At 43.9% G+C, this 16,749-nt stretch overlaps 1 protein-coding gene across 1 annotated transcript in view; it reads left to right on the top strand.

Moving 5' to 3' along the window:
• Positions 1 to 16,749, top strand: part of LOC148517457 (macrophage mannose receptor 1-like) — a 273,872-nt gene that overhangs the window by 17,617 nt on the left and 239,506 nt on the right. Inside the window, exon 2 of the mRNA XM_088478603.1 lies at positions 6,541 to 6,936. Within this exon, the coding sequence (XP_088334729.1) occupies positions 6,541 to 6,936 (396 nt within the window). The remainder of the gene's footprint in view (positions 1 to 6,540; positions 6,937 to 16,749) is intronic.

Genomic DNA, 16,749 nt, shown 5'->3' with positions numbered 1-16,749 from the left:
AGGACTGGGACACTGCACAGGACTTTGGAGTGGACACAGCCCCTATGGAGAACTGACTGCACAACACAGTCCAGCCAGCCCCTATGGACTTTGAAGTAGTGGACACAGCCCCGATTAACAACAGCAGCACAGCACAACACAGCCAGCCCCTATGGACTTTGAAGTAGTGGACAACAGCAGCACTACACTACACTACACTACACAGCCCAGCCAGCCCTAACTCTCACCCTCCCTCTTCACTGTCCACAGCCGAGTGAGAAAATGGCGCCGACGCGGGTACCTTATATAGGATCCAAAACCCGCGAGACTCGGAAGGCGGGATGATGACGTTTTGCCTCGATTTCAGATCCGAGTCAGGCGGGAAAAGTCGAGCCTGACTCGGATTGGACTCGGATCGGGGGGGCTCGGGGGGGTTCGGATTTCAGAAATCCGAACCCGCTCACCCCTAATATATATATTAGGGGGTGTATATATACATATATATGTATATATATATCACACATACAATTGCTATGTACAGTAAATGTATTACAAAAAGTGCTGCATTTGCAATCGCTACTTATGCTATATTAACAGTGTCTAAAGATACAATAATTGCTAAACATAATACTATGGATTTATGTACAAGAACATCAGTGGCTACATATGCAATGATGGTTATATACTATAGACTGTTTCTCCGATATCCATTGTATATGGGAGACTCAATCTGTGAATACATCAATTGCAAAATATGGAACAACCATAATGGGTGCATAAACAACACTGGCTATAAATACAACAATACCTGCTTTATTTTACCAAGGGGTAAATGTTATAGCCTCTGGACTGCAGTCATCGGCGAGTTCCGTGTGAGACTTACGCTGTTTTAAAGTAGCAATTATTTAAAAGGCAACACCAAGTAAATTTTGCAAACTGGCCATTTACTAAAGAGAAAACTGATGGCAAAATTATGAAAAACCTCGACTATAGAACATTGGACCAACAATTAAATTTTTTTTCACATAGAGAAGAATAAACTGACCACAAAATTATGGAAAACCCAACCAAACAATACATTTGCATGAGGCTAGCATTGGGCTTAACCAGCCAGGGGGCTGATGCTGTAGCAGGGAGACACAAAGAGTGGGGTCACTCTTAAATAATGGCAACTAGACCTAAACTGGTCAGGCCAGAGCTGGATGGCGCTACAGTAAATCTCATGTCACTGGAGAAAAGCAGGGAAACATTACCTTATTTTAAATGGGTACAGAATGTGTGGTGCACACAAGGCCCTGGGTCCAGGGGGACCTACACCGCCCAACCTGCACCCATATAATTATACTACCTCTCCGTAGTCCCACATCAGCTGGCACTGCAGACAGAAATCACCTGGAAAATGTTGCGGTGACCACTTTCCCAGAGATTTGCGCATATTGGATAAGTCTCCAGGAACATAGCACTAGTGCCATGAACCTGAGGACCTGCGCAGCAGCATCAGTTTCTCGTCGCTTGGACATGCCTTTATCACATGGTCTGTTCCGGCAGGAGTTTCATTTATATACCACAAAGTAAAATATGCAATCAGAGACAATAATTATGAATCTGCTTAAGCATATTTTACTAAATAGACACTTTAATTCCAGGATTGTAGAAAGCAAGCTCTTTAGTCAAGTGAAGCCATTATGAAGCATGTTACTGCAACCTCACTTTACACGTCTCTGTGAATTGTGCATTAGAGGGCTGAGTGAATGTTAAACTCTCTTGGATAAACTGCTATGGTTACTCAGATTATAAAGTATAATATTAATAATGGTTTAGCTGGTGATAACTACAGTATCTACTTGGACACCAGCCCCAGGGTGTACGCCTCTCACACAGTAAGGAGTAAATTTACTAAAGGTCAAGTTTGGGTTGATCATGCACTTTTTGTGCAATTTGCTGTCTAGTTTGCAAACTGGAGATTTACTAAAGTCAAAACCAATGCAAAATTGACCAAAAATCCGACTTTAGAATAATTTAGAAATTGGACTAACAGCCAATACTTTCACAAATAGACAATAGAAGCCAGGATCTTGCTGACCCATGTCATGCCTAAAATTACTTGATTGGCAGGCACAGTAGCACTTAGAGATGACATCATCTCCAAGCATCTACTGTTGGATGGAAAACCCTGGTCACTCGAAGACCTGGGTACGGTGTGAAGGGTGATGACCCAGGAATAACCCGGGTCCATCACTCAGGTGTGAAAGGTGGTAAGTAATGAAACCCAAGCTTCAACCCATATTCAGTGACCAAAGTCCAAGCTGTGGTAAAGCCAGGGTTTATGTCTGACAGGGGTATAAGTGAACTAACATCTGTTTATGGCTGCATGAACTTTGACTACCTATATATCTGAGGCTATTGCTACTTTTAATACTAAAGGTGGATACACACACAACGAGTTTTTTAACGTTTATAGTTAACGGTATCGTTTATCATTCAATCATTGAAAAAATCATTCACTTTCTGAGTTAAAACAATGAACGATTATCGTTCATGCGCGTTCACGTTTGTAGTTCAGTCAGACTGACCAACTCAACGATTTTCAGTAAGGGAATATGCAAAAATCATTTGTAGTTCAAAAAAATCATTCATTACATTTAGTAAATGAACGATTTTAGAAAACAATCTTCGTTAATTTGTCCCTTGAAAAAATTAACGAAAATTGTTTACTAAATTCGTTCATTTACTAAATCGTTGTGTGTATATGCATCTTAAGGGGTACATTTTTTAAGAATCAATTTAGACTTCTAAACCTAATTTCTGGGTGTTAGGATGCGGCTTGGGAACTGCCACTACTCACAACTGTGCTGGCGTCATTGAGCTTAGGTGTTTAGTCGCCGGGGGTGAGAGTGGGTGGTGGGCTAAGTATTCTCCCCCCTAGGGCTTCCGTGCATGCATCCTGGTTCTCGTGGTGGCTGGCATGGGCGCAGCCATGTTGGTCTGTGTCACCTGACTAGTCTCTCCCAATGTCATGCGGTCACTCAGCTGATCTTCTGATCCAATGACCAACTACCTAAGGGTATTTAGTTTGACTCCAGGAACAGGAAGCTGCTGTTCAACTACGCTTTTCCAGTGACTGTGTTTACTAGCTGTTGCAGCTTTCCAAGTTCCACGTTCTTTTCTACGTGTTATATCCTAGCGTCTGGATTCGCTCCCAGTTGTATACTGTTTACTTCCAGCGACTCTTTTAAATGTTTCCCAGGATCAGACTCCTCCAGTGATTTCTTCTATACTTGTCTCTGTGCTAAATCTCCAGCACTAATCTGCGTCTAGTTCTTCTGTGTATATGTCAGCACCTGTCTCTGTGTTGAAACTCCAGTTTAACTATTTCTACACTAGTCCTGCTTCTGGATCTCCAATGGGCGTACTTAGCACAGCAGCTGCGTACTGATTCCAAGTGTCATTCTTCTGTGCATGTGTTTGAATCTCCAGCATGCATACTCAGCACAGCAGCTGTGTACTGATTCCAAGTGTCATTCTCCTGTGTCTACAGTATGTCTGTGTTTGAATCTCCAGCATGCGTACTCAGCACAGCAGATGCGTACTGATTCCAAGTGTCATTCTCCTGTGCCTGCATCTGGATCTTCAGTATTTCCCAGTGCACCTCTGTGTCTACATTCCCGTGTTTCCCAGAGCAAACCAGTGTCTGAATCATGGGGAGGTCTAGCCAAACCTGGGTTTGGCCGCAATAGGAAGACATCACTCACCCCAATCAGCTGCTGTCCTACCACCCTAACCCCCCTGTTCTTGACCTCTAGAGAGGTATCCCTAGTGCCCGAGCCAGAGACTGGGCATAGCAGGAATGTTTTAGACTCAAAATCATGAATTTACTAAGAATCTTATTCGTCTGTCTATTTTGTTCTAAGTACAAACAAGTATGCTTGCTTATGGAGCACATTTTGAGTGCCAGAATGGGCAATGCAGAGACATCAAGTATTTCAGTTGCATCTCAACTTGCAATTGAAGGAGAGTATCTGGGCTGTAATGGGTTGTTCTCACATACATATTGCTCAGCGATGGTGTATTTTCCCTCTCCCCATCTCTGGAAATACTTTTAAAGTTTAAAAAAAAAGTAATGTCACTACTACGGGACTGGCCCCAGTGGTCCCCTCGAGACTCCCCACTGGTGATTAGTGCCAGTGGGGAGCAGGTAAGTAACCTGGGGGCACTTTGCTGTGAAGGGAATAAAGCCATTCATATGCTACAGGGTTACCACTTAAGGACTGTTCTGCCTGTGAAGCCACATACTTGTAATACTAAATCTGATGGTGGGGAATGCATTCTCTAAAACTAATCGCTGGACATCGCTGGAATGTTTTATGATAAAAAACCCAAATTTACTAATCAGCATATTTGACTATTTACATTCGATGGTGACACTCAGCAATTTCTATTGTATGCAAGATCAGTTTCTTTGTCCCACTTACAATAGACTCTGCTGACAAACAAAAGCATGAATCCATCAGCGGATTCAAAGCACTGTACAGATCAGAATTATCTGTACAGGCTTTTGTATGTAAACTAGTATAGAAGGGTTCATTTAAAAAATAGAATGTGAGTGGAGTCCCAATCCCAAAAGCATAATTAGCCCCGGACATCTGAGCCTGGTCCGGTACTGAAAAATCGGGGGGAAAAACCGGCACAAGGTGCCCTTGTTATTCCAGTAGCTAGCACAGAGCTGAACCAGCCAGGGGGCTTATACTATAGCAGTGAGACACAAAGCATGGATTCCCCCTGCCATAATGTAAAACCAGCCCCAAACTGGTCAGCTCAGGGCTGGAAATCCTTGGAAAGTGGGGACCACAAAATAAAACGGGGTCCCCCCTCCCGAGGATCAACCAGAACTCTTTCCCACATCCCTGGTGGTGTTGGATGCAGGAAAAATTGTTCTTTACAGTAGAACTACAGGTCCCCACAAGCCTGTCTCAGCATGCTGGCACTTGTGGAACTACAAGAGCCAGCATGCCCAGACATTCTGTTCCCGCTGGTACCTTCAATCCCATTGTAAAGAAAATATTTAAAAAATGACAGGAGATTTACACCAACTGTGTTAACCTTTTATTAAACACCCTCACATTTCATATTTACCTATTCCTTGGATATGCTCTGGGCCTGATTCAGAGCCGGACGCTCTGACAGAGCGCTCGCTCTGAATCAGGGCCAGCCTTCTGTTTTTTTAGAGCGGCCTCCTGGCTGCTCACATAGCTGTGGGTGACCACCCACAGCTATAGCGAGCGGCCAGGAAGATGGTCACGATGGTCAAGGCCATCGCGACCATCGGGCTTGCGACGACACCCTTGTGGTAGGGTCTCATTGCCGCAAGCCCAAGAGTGCTTTCGGCTCTAACAGAGCAGAAAGCACTCCCACTGACATCACTTGTGATGTCAGTGGGGCCGGGCCCCAGACAGTAGGCGTTCCCATGGGAACGCCTCCGTCTGGGCAGCCACGCCCCTGGCCCGCCCACCAAAGAGAGTGTGCTGTCACTCAACATCGACAGCACGCCCCCTTTGGTACGAGACCCGGAGCGATGGTTTGCCCGTCGCTATCCGGGTCTTGCGCATGCGCACGACGGAGCCTGGTCCGTCGTGCGCATGCGCACTGGGCCACCATCGACCCGCTTGCGAGCGCATAGCGCTCGCGAGCGGGTCTGAATCGGGCCCTCTGTTCCCTTGTCCATGCAGTAGTTCACAGGTAAAACAATAAAATGCAGTGACCTGAACCACAACAGACAATGATGTACACTATGTACAGTGCTGTACCCTGAAATGACAATTCCCATGTCTTAGGAGTCTAGGGGAAAGCACTGATTGGCTGAGAGCAGGACGCTCTCAGCCAATCAGCTGATTCTGCCATAGAAATCGGTACAAATACTAGACTGGGCTCAGAGGTCCAGGGCTGTTTATGCTTTTGAAGAAGTCCTTGCAGTAGAAGTAATGAAGCAGTATTCTAATTCATCAACTATTCATCTGTGGTGCAATGTGTATAAATGCTCTGTAACGCACAGCACCAAAATGAGGGGCGTATCTATAATGGGTACAGGGTGTGTGGTGCACACGGGCACCCAGGACCAGGGGCAGCCAGCACCGCACACCCTGCACCCATATTATTTAAAACTTACCTCTCCGAGGTCCTGCGCCGGCCATTTTTCTGGCGTTTTGCACATGCACAGTAGACTCTGGGCATGCTCTAGTGCCAAGAGTCTACTAATGCTCCGGTGGCTGGCCAGCCGCATCAGTCGGCTGCCAGCCGCCAGGGAGAGAAGAGATGGCCCCGGACGGGGAATGTACAAGGACCCCCTCCTCTCTAAAGACGCCCCTAACCCAAATCAACTTACTGACAGTTTATAAAGTGAAAGCTAATATCTCATTGGTTGCTGTAGTTTAGAGATCATTTCTGACCATTGTTTTTATGTTATTACATAAGCCATTATATGTAATGGATCCTATTCAAGTTCATTAACCACAATGCTAATAGCAAACAGTTTATTAATAAAAAAATATACATATTTTTTTCCAGACTCTGACACATTTTTAATCTACAATGAAGAGCACCAGAAGTGTTTAGAAGCCCGGAAATCCATAATCGCGGTCGCTATATGTAAAGAGAACAGCAATGCCCAAAAATTCCGATGGATTTCCAAACATCAGCTTATAAATATAGGATCTTCTCTATGCCTGGCGGCAGCATCCACAACGAACATGGCGTTAGTGACCTTATACCAATGTGATGGTACTAGTAAGCTCCAGAAATGGGACTGTAAGAACGATACTTTGTTTGGAATACAGGGGGATAATCTTCACTTGAACTATGGTAACGCAAAAGAAAAAGTTATTCTTTATAAAGGGTCAGGATTTGGGAGCCAATGGAAAATCTATGGAACTCCTGATGACTTATGTGTCAAGGCCTATGAAGGTAAGGAGGATACATCTTATCTATATACAGTATATACGGTCACTCTCTTTTATTGGACGTAGACTAGGTGAAGAATCAGGAGTGTGCATATAACCAGAAAGATTAAGAAAATGTAAAGCATATGGACATATCGGTATATATTTTAAAACCTATTTTTAACAACTGTTACCAATAATTATAATTTCAAATGGAAACTGAAGAATTGTGATGTATGTTTAATCCTCTGTAGCACATCACCCAATATACAGCACCATGGTCTATCGGACTGCATAACCCACGCATAATTAGAAGAGTGCCCCACTGCTCTCTATTGTTCCTCTACCCTGGCCAGGAGACCGGAACTGCATTGTTTTGTAAACATCATTATGTTTGGACGATGAATTGTGAGATCACCCTTTTTTTTAAATTAGCAGTGAATATATTGTTAGTAGAGATGAAAGTATCGGTTTTTATTGTAGAATCAGTACACATAATTCTACCCTTCTGACTGAAATTGTTTAGGTGATGAAGTCAGTTGCTCAATGGCTTGTGTATATTTTTGTTTGCTTATTTTTATTATTATTATTTATTATTATCATTTATTTATATGGCGCTACAAATGTTCCACAGTGCCTTACAAAGAACATAAACAAGTTGTAGACAAGCGACTTACAGAACAATACAATACAGGACCAGGACATGGATAATATATATTGCTACATTAGCGACCATAACACCCAGATAAGCAACAGAGCATAAGCAACCAAGTGTTAGGTGCCCTAGTGTTGAGTAAGATGTAGATGAAACTAAAGTAGGGAGAAGCACAAGAGGGTAGAGGGCCCTGCTCGTAAGAGCTTACATTCTAAAAGGGAGGGAAATACAAACAGGGGTGACACAGATGGGGTAGATGGGGAGGAAGGAGCATGTAGCAGGGAGTTAGAATGATAGCTGGAAGGCTTTGATGAAGTAGTGGGTCTTGAATACCCGATTGAAGGATTGCAAAGAGGTGGAGAGTCTGATGAGGAGTGGGAGAGAGTTCCAGAGGTGGGGAGCAGTGCGGGCAAAATCTTGGAGACGGGAGTGGGAGGAAATAATCATCTGGCATGAAAGGCGGCATGCATTAGTTGAACGAAGAGAGCAGAGAGGAGAATGAAGGGAGATGAGATCAGGGTTGTATATGGGAGAAGATTGGGTGAGGGCTTTGTAAGCGAGTGTGAGAACCTTAAATTGGGTTCTAAAAGGGAAAGGGAGCCAGTGGAGGGCTTGTAGGAGAGGGGAGGCAGATGTAGAGCATTTGAAGAGGAAGATAAGCCATACAGCAGCATTAAAGATAGACTGGAGAGGAGAGAGATGGGATTTGGGGAGGCCAGATAGGAGGAGGTTACAGTAGTCCAATCTGGAGATGACCAGTGAGTGTATGAGGGTTTTAGTAGCATCCTGGGTGAGATAGGGTCTGATCTTAGAAATATTTTTGAGATGGAAATGACAGGACTGTTAAAGGTTCTGGATATGTGGTTTGAAGGAGAGGGATGAGTCCAGGATAAATCCAAGACAGTGCACCTTCGAACTAGATGAGATAGTTATTCCATCAATTGATAAAGAAATAGTGGGAAGTGAGGTTATGTGGGAGGGTGGGAAGATGATCAGCTCTGTCTTAGACATATTAAGTTTAAGAAATTGCTGGGACATCCAGGAAGAGATAGCAGAGAAACAGTTGGAGATACGAGTCAGAGAGAGGGGGAGAGATCACGGGAGGAAAGGTAGATTTGAGTATCAGCATAGAGATGATAATGGAGGTCAAAAGAGCTGATGAGTTCACCTAGAGATGAAGTATAGAGGGAGAATAGGAGAGGTCAAAGAACAGAACCTTGGGGAACACCTACTGTAAGAGGCTGTGGGGGGGAAGAGGAGTCATGAGAGGAAACTGAGAAAGATCGATCAGAGAGGTAGGACGACAGTCAGGAGAGGGCAGTGTCATGTAGACCAAGAGAGTGCAGGATATGCAGCAGGAGAGGGTGGTCCACAGTTTCAAAAGCAGCAGAGAGATCAAGGAGAATGAGAAGAGAGTAGTGGCCTTTGGATTTGGCAGCAAGGAGGTTGTTGCTGACTTTCGTGAGGGCAGTTTCAGTGGAGTGGAGAGAACGGAAGCCGGACTGAAAAGGGTCAAGGAGGGAGTGGTAGGACAGAAAAGCGGTAAGGCATTTGTAGACAATCCGCTCAAGGAGTTTGGAGGCAAAAGGGAGGAGAGAGATGGGTCGGTAGTTAGAAAGAAGGTTAGGATCAAGGGTAGGATTTTTAAGAATGGGGGAGACAAGGACATGCTTGCATGCAGAAGGAACAGTGCCTGATGAGAGGGAGAGGTTAATGAGGTGGGCAAGATGAGAGCAGGCAGAAAGAGAGAGGAAGTGGAGGAGGCGGGAGGGGATAGGATCAAGGGGGGAGGAGGAAGGTGGGGAGAACCGGATGAGGGCCATGACCCTCTCCAGATACAAGGGAGAAGGATGTTAGAGTTGGTAAAGTTGATGGGGAGGGGTGATCTGGGAAAGGAGGAGGTGGAGAGCTGGGGGACCAGTTGGATATGATGTCCTGATGTATGGAATCAATTTTAGGAGAGGAGACGAGGAGGTGGTGGGCGAAGGAGGGAGTTGAAAGTGGTGAAGAGATGCTGGGAATTAGAGGACTGAGAGGAGATGAGGATCTTGAAATCTGACTGTTTAGAGAGGGAGAGAGCAGCACTATAGGATGAGAGCATAAATTTGAAATGGAGAAAATCTGCCTTAGAGCTTGATCTTCACCACTGTCGCTCGGCGGTTCATGAACACTTTTGCAGGTATCTGGTGCATTTGGAATGCCAGGGTTGAAGAGTAGATCTGTGAGTGTGAGTAGTGATCGCCAGCGCAACAGAGTCCAGAGCAGAAGTAAGGGAGGCGTTGTATAGGAATGTGGCTTGATTAGGGCAGGAGAGAGAGAGGATAGGGGAGAGAAGTGAGTCAAGCAGGGAAGAAGAGGAAACTGTGTCAATAGCATCAATGTTCCGCTTAGTGATGGTGGCTTTGGAGATAGAGGAGGGGAAGGAGAGAGGGACAGGTTAAAAGAGAGAAGGTGATGGTCAGAAAGTGGTAAAGGGTAATTGGAGTGAACAGAAATATCACATCACTGAGTGAAGACCAGATCAAGCAAATTGCTACTCACATGGGAGGGTGAGGAGGTACATTGGGAGGGACCAAGTGAAGATGTGAGGGTGAGGAGTTTGGAGGCAGAGGATTCTGTGGGGTGTATCACTTGGAATATTGAAGTCACCTAGGATAATGGAGGGAAGGTCTGAGGAGAGAAAGTGAGGGAGCCAGGAAGCAAATTTGCCAAGGAACTTGGAGGTAGGGCCAGGGGGATGGTAACTGACAGCTACTCAGAGGTGTACTGGGTGGAAGAGGCGCATAGCATGGACTAAAAAATGTAGAGAATGTAAGGGATGGTTCAGAGGGAATGGGTTGGTATGAGTAACCAGGTGAATGAAGGACCCCAACACCACCACCATGGTGACCCCAGGTCGTGGGGTGTGGGAAAAGGTGAGGGCGCCAGAGGAGAGAGCTGCAGGAGAAGTGGTGTCAGAGGGTAAAATCCATGTTTCAGTAATGGCTAGGAGATTCAGGGAGTCGGAGATGAAAAGGTCATAGGTTGGGACCAGTTTATTAAAGACTGACCTGGCATTCCAGAGGGCACAGGATAGAGAGACAAAGTTTGTTGGAGAGATTTCAATGAGATTATCAGGGTTGCTGTAGCGTGGATTTGAGATTAATTTGGGGGACCGAGATGAATAGAGTGTAGCAATGGTGCGGTCTCCAGTGCTAGAAGGGGAGCCAGTAGAAGGTGGGCAGGAATGGAGCTTAATGATATGTGGATGGATGTGAGGTGAAGTGACATGGATTAGGAGGTGGGAGGAGTTATTAGCAGTGAGGTTGAAGGACCCCGGTGGAGTATAAGAGAGAGATAAGGGGAAGAGCAAGTGGAGGAGACAAGGGGGAAAGGATAAAGGTGGGAGCAAGGTGCAGAACAAAAGATTAGGTAGACACTGAGTGAAGGTGGGAGTTGAAGAAAATATGGTAATGGTAAGGATGATGTAAATACAGGAAGAAAAAGTTGAAAGTAGGAGTGAATAAAGAATATAAGTGAGTGCAGATTTCCAGAAATGCAAGTAAGAGTACAGTGTGGGAGATGTGTGTCTGTAAAACAAGAGTTTATTATTGAGTATAATAAAAGTGGAGATTTGGGGGGAGCAGAAATTAAATAATAAAATAGACAGTGGTTGGAGCAAGATGATATAAGACTTAGAAACAGAGCTAAGGTAAAAGTACATTATTATAGAGGTAAAATGACATTAACACAGATAAGTATGCATTAGGATTATATGTAAAGCACAGAGCCAGCACAAATAGTAGCAAGGGAGGCACCAGGTTTATGTAGCCACCAGACAGGGAGTTCAGTGATGAAAGTCCTGGTTATGTAGTCCACAGGATCTTGTAGTATAGATAACGTGAACTCACAATTGTTCATCCCACTTTGTCCTATTAATGGTTGGGTTGTTGTTTGTTCGTAGATTGGTGGGTTTCCTTCTGTTTCACTTCTGTTTAACGCTGATATAACGCCAATAATCGATTTAAAATGTAATGGGCACTTTTAAATTGGACATTCCAGCCAAGGCTATCCAGCCTTCTAATGACCCTTACATAGGAGACCTGGCATGTGAAACCACTAATTTCTAACTACCCCCAAAACACTCCCACTAATATTGCCAGCAATAAATTACCTTAAACAAACAAATAGCACATACCATTAAGCTAGCATCTGGGTCTATATATCTAGAAGCTAACAAAAAATAAAAAAACTATATTCAAAACCATCAGCGACGGATACTATGCAGTGATAAACTACTTAATTTAACATTACTTCTAAGTTAATTGTTCAGAGCAGTAGTCATATACCTAATACAGCTGAGGCAGGGACATACAAATACAATCCAGAAAGAATATGCTGGGAGCAGTAGTCATTTACCTAATACAGCTGAGATAGGGACATACAAATATAATGCAGCAAGAATATGCGGGGAGCAGTAGTCAATTACCTAATACAGCCGAAGTAGATAGATAATTCACTTTAAAACATAGTTATGTATTGGAAAGCAATTCTACAGATGTGTTCCTCTCACTGTACCAAGTCCCATGCAACTCAGCTGCCGCACCTGTTTAGGGATGCAGTTTTACCTCTATAAGTATATAGGGTTTGATTCACAGGGAGCAGCACAGATGGTGTAATGGTTAGCGTTACTGCCTCACAGCAGCTCCACCGAGGCAGGGACAGATGTGAATGGTAAGATATTCTCTGTAAAGCGCTGCGGAATATGTGTGCACTATATAAATAACTGGTAATAAATAAATATAGGCTTTGATTCAGAGGATGCAAATCCTGTGTAATGCACCTTTCTCATGATGTAACACATTCAGGATAGTTACTACACTGAGCAGGCAATTTTCTCTCCTGGGGGTAAATTAAATACCAAATACCAAATTTGATTTAGTATTAGATTTATGAACCGATGAAATTGAATGTAAATCAAACTACAAAATCCCTTAAGAAATCCCTCATTTACAAATATTCGATTTTCAAATCGAATTAGATTTTGGTTAATTTCAAGAAGGGATTTTGTGTTCAGGTTATGAAATCCCTTCCAAAATCGAACATCAAATCTCCATCAAAATTGAATGCAAAATTGAACTCAACTCCTCATTACGCCCTATTAGGCCACATGTATCAAAAAGTGAAAGGGAGTTGTCAGGTGTGTGCATAGTGCTGTATTTCCATTTTTTTGTTTTTAATAGCCCAAAGGTGCATTCTATCATGAATTGGGTGGATGACTCATTATATTTATGCTCAGCAGGAGTTTGCAGATCTGATAATGGAGTCAGAAGCCAGAAGTAACAGCCATAGCCTAAATCACCTTTTGGGGAAAAAAAATTAGAACAATATACTGTAGTAACATGTAGTATTAGCTGCTTAATGAACACATACAGGTAACTAACTCAACAACCATCCCTCTGGCATTTAGTCCGCCTCTTTTGCAGAGAGCGATAAATTGCTGAGGATGTAGTCATCATGGCACGAACCAGGATAGCCAGTCACAACACTCATGATTTTTAGTTTTGCATCACACACCATCTGCACATTCATGGAATATGTGTGATGTCTGTTGGTATAGACATGTGCAGTATTCCTAGGTAGTCTCAATGTGTGTGCAATCTATAGCTTCCAGAACATTAGGCATGCCTGAGAGTCTATAGAAAGCTACCTTAATAATGTGCAAGTGTTGCTCCTGGCTGGGAAAGCAGATGTAGGTGTTGCAGAGGGGGATCAGTGCTCGCATCACTTGGGTCATGTGTATGCTAAAGGTAGGATGGGAAATACCTAGCACTCTGTCTGAAACTAACTGTAAGGAGCCAATAGCAAAACAAATTCCAAGCACACAGCAGCTTGTGCAGGCCTGATATGGCATGTGACTGTGCAGTGTCTGGCTCAAGTTGAGTCTTGGTGAGGTCATACAGCATCATGATGTTGGAGCATGAGAGGCGGAACATCTGTATGACCTCACTAGCAGACAAAGTATTGAGGTTTATCCAATAGTGAAAGAACCTAGGCCTGAATAGGTTGCAGGGTACCTCGTGAAGCTGCTGATGTTGCTCTGATTCTCTCAGTCAGGTGGTGATTTGCATACCACAGGTAAGTACATAGCATAGCATAGCCTTGAGCATTCATTATTCCTGCAGCCAGACTGCCCCACATGCTTTTGGGAACTTTAAAAGGCATCACAATCAATTTACAGCCAATAGAATTGTGTTTAGAAGCTCAAATCGACTGTCTCGCATTATTCTATTAATTTGGGGATTTGAAATTTGATTTTGAGTTCTATTTACGTTTGATTTGCAAATCGAATGTTAGCAACTGAAGGGATCCTATATTTGACTATGGGAACACATCGATGTTTTGTCTATAGTATATTTGATTTTGAGTGAAATTCTGTTTTCTGTTTGATTTGACATTCAATTTTGGCTTTAGTAAATCTCCAATATCAAAATCGAATGGAAATCCAGCCAAAATCGAATGGCAAATCGAACAGAATCCAAATCGATTTTTAGTAAATATACTCCCTCAAATCTCTTGTGGGTTGCCCTTCCAGATATTGTTCAGTGAAGGGGCCTTATCTGCCATATTTGGGACCCCTTTTTTTTTTACCTCTGGCATACTTTGAATTGCTGTATCTCTCAGAAAGTGGATCTTTCCCTCTCCTACTGTAGGGCTCCAGAAAGTATTTTCCTTCCTCTCGATTAGATTCTCACCAAATGCTCTCCTCTCCTTTGCCTGCACTGTCCTCAGCCACTTCTTCCCTCCTCCTCACATCTCCTCCTTTCTCCCTTCAATACTCACAAGTTGCTGGCACTGCGTCCCCCGCACTGCGGTTTGCGATTTCCTCCAGCTTCCGTGAGAAATGCAGGTCCCCGGCATGTGCACATCTCACCATCAGGACTTGTAGAAGTATTGGCATTACTGGCCCTAACACAGTGCTGGATTTATGCAGATGCTAGTAACCCTTCCCATTTCTCCTCTCCAGCTCTCTTCAATCTGCACTCTAATGCCCTCTCTTGCTCTCGAATGTCCCTACTTTCCAGCCCCACACCTCCCCCCTCACCTCCTCCCCAGTTCTCTACACTCCCTACCCTCCCTCATCCATGTTCTCTTTGACGTCTGAGAAGTTGCTAACTTACAGTATACAACCTATTCTCTGGCCTTCCCAGCTTCCTCAGTGCTATAGGCTGATACTATTGCAACTTAGCAGCTGTACAGTAGTTTGCAGGGCACATATGGTCCCGCCCCTAAAGGGCTCTTGAGCAGCGGGTCCCACTGGGGGAACTCCCCAGTTCCCCACTGGGCCAGTCTGATGCTAAGTACTGTAATGTATCGCAGAACAATTTCATAGCTCTCAATATTTATAAGTACACCAAATGCTTGCCCCCAAACCAACAAAGCCACCCCAATAAATCCAATCATTACTCATCTGATAACTCCCACCCCTTGGTATGGGCTACTGTGAGGTATGCAAGACTGTTCAATAGGCAAAGTTCTGCCTATCTCAATGGAGTGATTTTTGTTCCACACTGCAGCTTTTGTGCTGATCTCAGAATCTAGAATAAAATAATCAACTTGAGGACTTGTTCCTCCATCGCCAGTCCCAGATCTGTTAAACAGCCCCATTAGATACAGTCCTAGGTCTGAGCAGAGGTACACAGGAGGCCTTCTGCTTGTCATTGGTTTGTATGTTATTCATTTATGTGGCTATTATTAACATATGAATAAGGTTAAATGTTTGTTCAGTGTTGAGTTTAATTTTATTTGTATTGAGTTTGCATGCCCCACTCCTTCCCCACCGTATTTGTTTGGGTTTCCTCCATACAGTATATTCGGGTTTTCTCCCACATTACAAAAACTTACTGTTAGGTTAATTAGCTTCTGACAAAAACCTTAAAGTGCATGTGTGTTTATGTGGTTATAATACAGGGCCTGATTCAGAATTGTACGCCAAGCGAATGGGCTTTCTGACGGCGACTGATCGGCGCATGCGCAGGATCTGAACTGCACATACACCGATCAGTGTCTCTGTACTGTAGAGTGGGACATGGCCACACTGCAGGGGGTATGCTCTGCCTCCAAAGTCTGCCTAGTGAGTGATGCATGTAGCAATCAGCAGAATCACAACTGTAAGCTAAAGTCTCTGGTCCGCTGTCATGGAAAGCTGAATGACAGATGGTCTTGTGCCAGCACTCTGGTGAGGTAGCTGCCAGATCACCTTATAAAATCTGCTCAGGGATACAGGGGGATGTATGCAGATTAAAATGATATACAGTACGGCGGTGACAGTGTAACATAGCATTTCAATATAACCACATACAAACACAGCATATAGGCATGCTGAATTTCATTTTAAGCAGCAGAAGATCACTTTGCGAATAGGATGCAATTAAAGGAAAAAAGTCACACTGCGCTCATGCATTAAGTGTAACAAGACTTGTAGTGCACGGAGGCTAGTTGTATGTGGTTACTTCTGTAGTTCATGACTCCAGGTGATTGGTGATTACAGCCCAGGCACTTTGCTAGTTCTTGACTCCAGGTGATAGGAGATTTCAGGCATTGTGCTAAGTCCTGACTCCAGGTGATTTTGATTACAGGAACTGTGCTAGTTTCTAGCTCCATGTGATTGGTGATTACAGGCGCTGTGCTAATTCCTGACTCCATTTTTTTAGTGATTACATGCACTGTGCTAATTCCTGACTCCAGATGATTGGTGATTACATGCACTGTGCTAATTCCTGACTCCATTTTTTTAGTGATTACATGCACTGTGCTAATTCCTGACTCCAGATGATTGGTGATTACATGCACTGTGCTAATTCCTGACTCCAGTTTATTGGTGATTACAGGCGCTGTGCTAATTCCTGACTCCAGTTTATTAGTAATTACATGCACTGTGCTTATTACTGACTCCAGTTTATTGGTGATTACATGCACTGTGCTCATTCCTGACTCCAGTTTATTGGTGATTACAGGCGCTGTGCTAGTTCCTGACTCCAGGGGATTGGTAAATATAGGCAATGTGTTAGTTCTTGGCTCCACTAAACTGGTCATTACAGGCCAGGCACTGTGTTAGCTCATTACTCAAGGTTACAGGCACTGTGCTAGTTCTTGGCTCCAGGTGATTGGTGATTACAGGCAATGTGCTACTGTAGTTCCTGA

Source organism: Taudactylus pleione, unplaced genomic scaffold (genome assembly GCF_031769625.1).
Source record: "Taudactylus pleione unplaced genomic scaffold, aTauple2 ptg000216l, whole genome shotgun sequence".
Taxonomy (NCBI): domain Eukaryota; kingdom Metazoa; phylum Chordata; class Amphibia; order Anura; family Myobatrachidae; genus Taudactylus; species Taudactylus pleione.
This window is presented reverse-complemented; position numbering and strand designations above follow the sequence as displayed.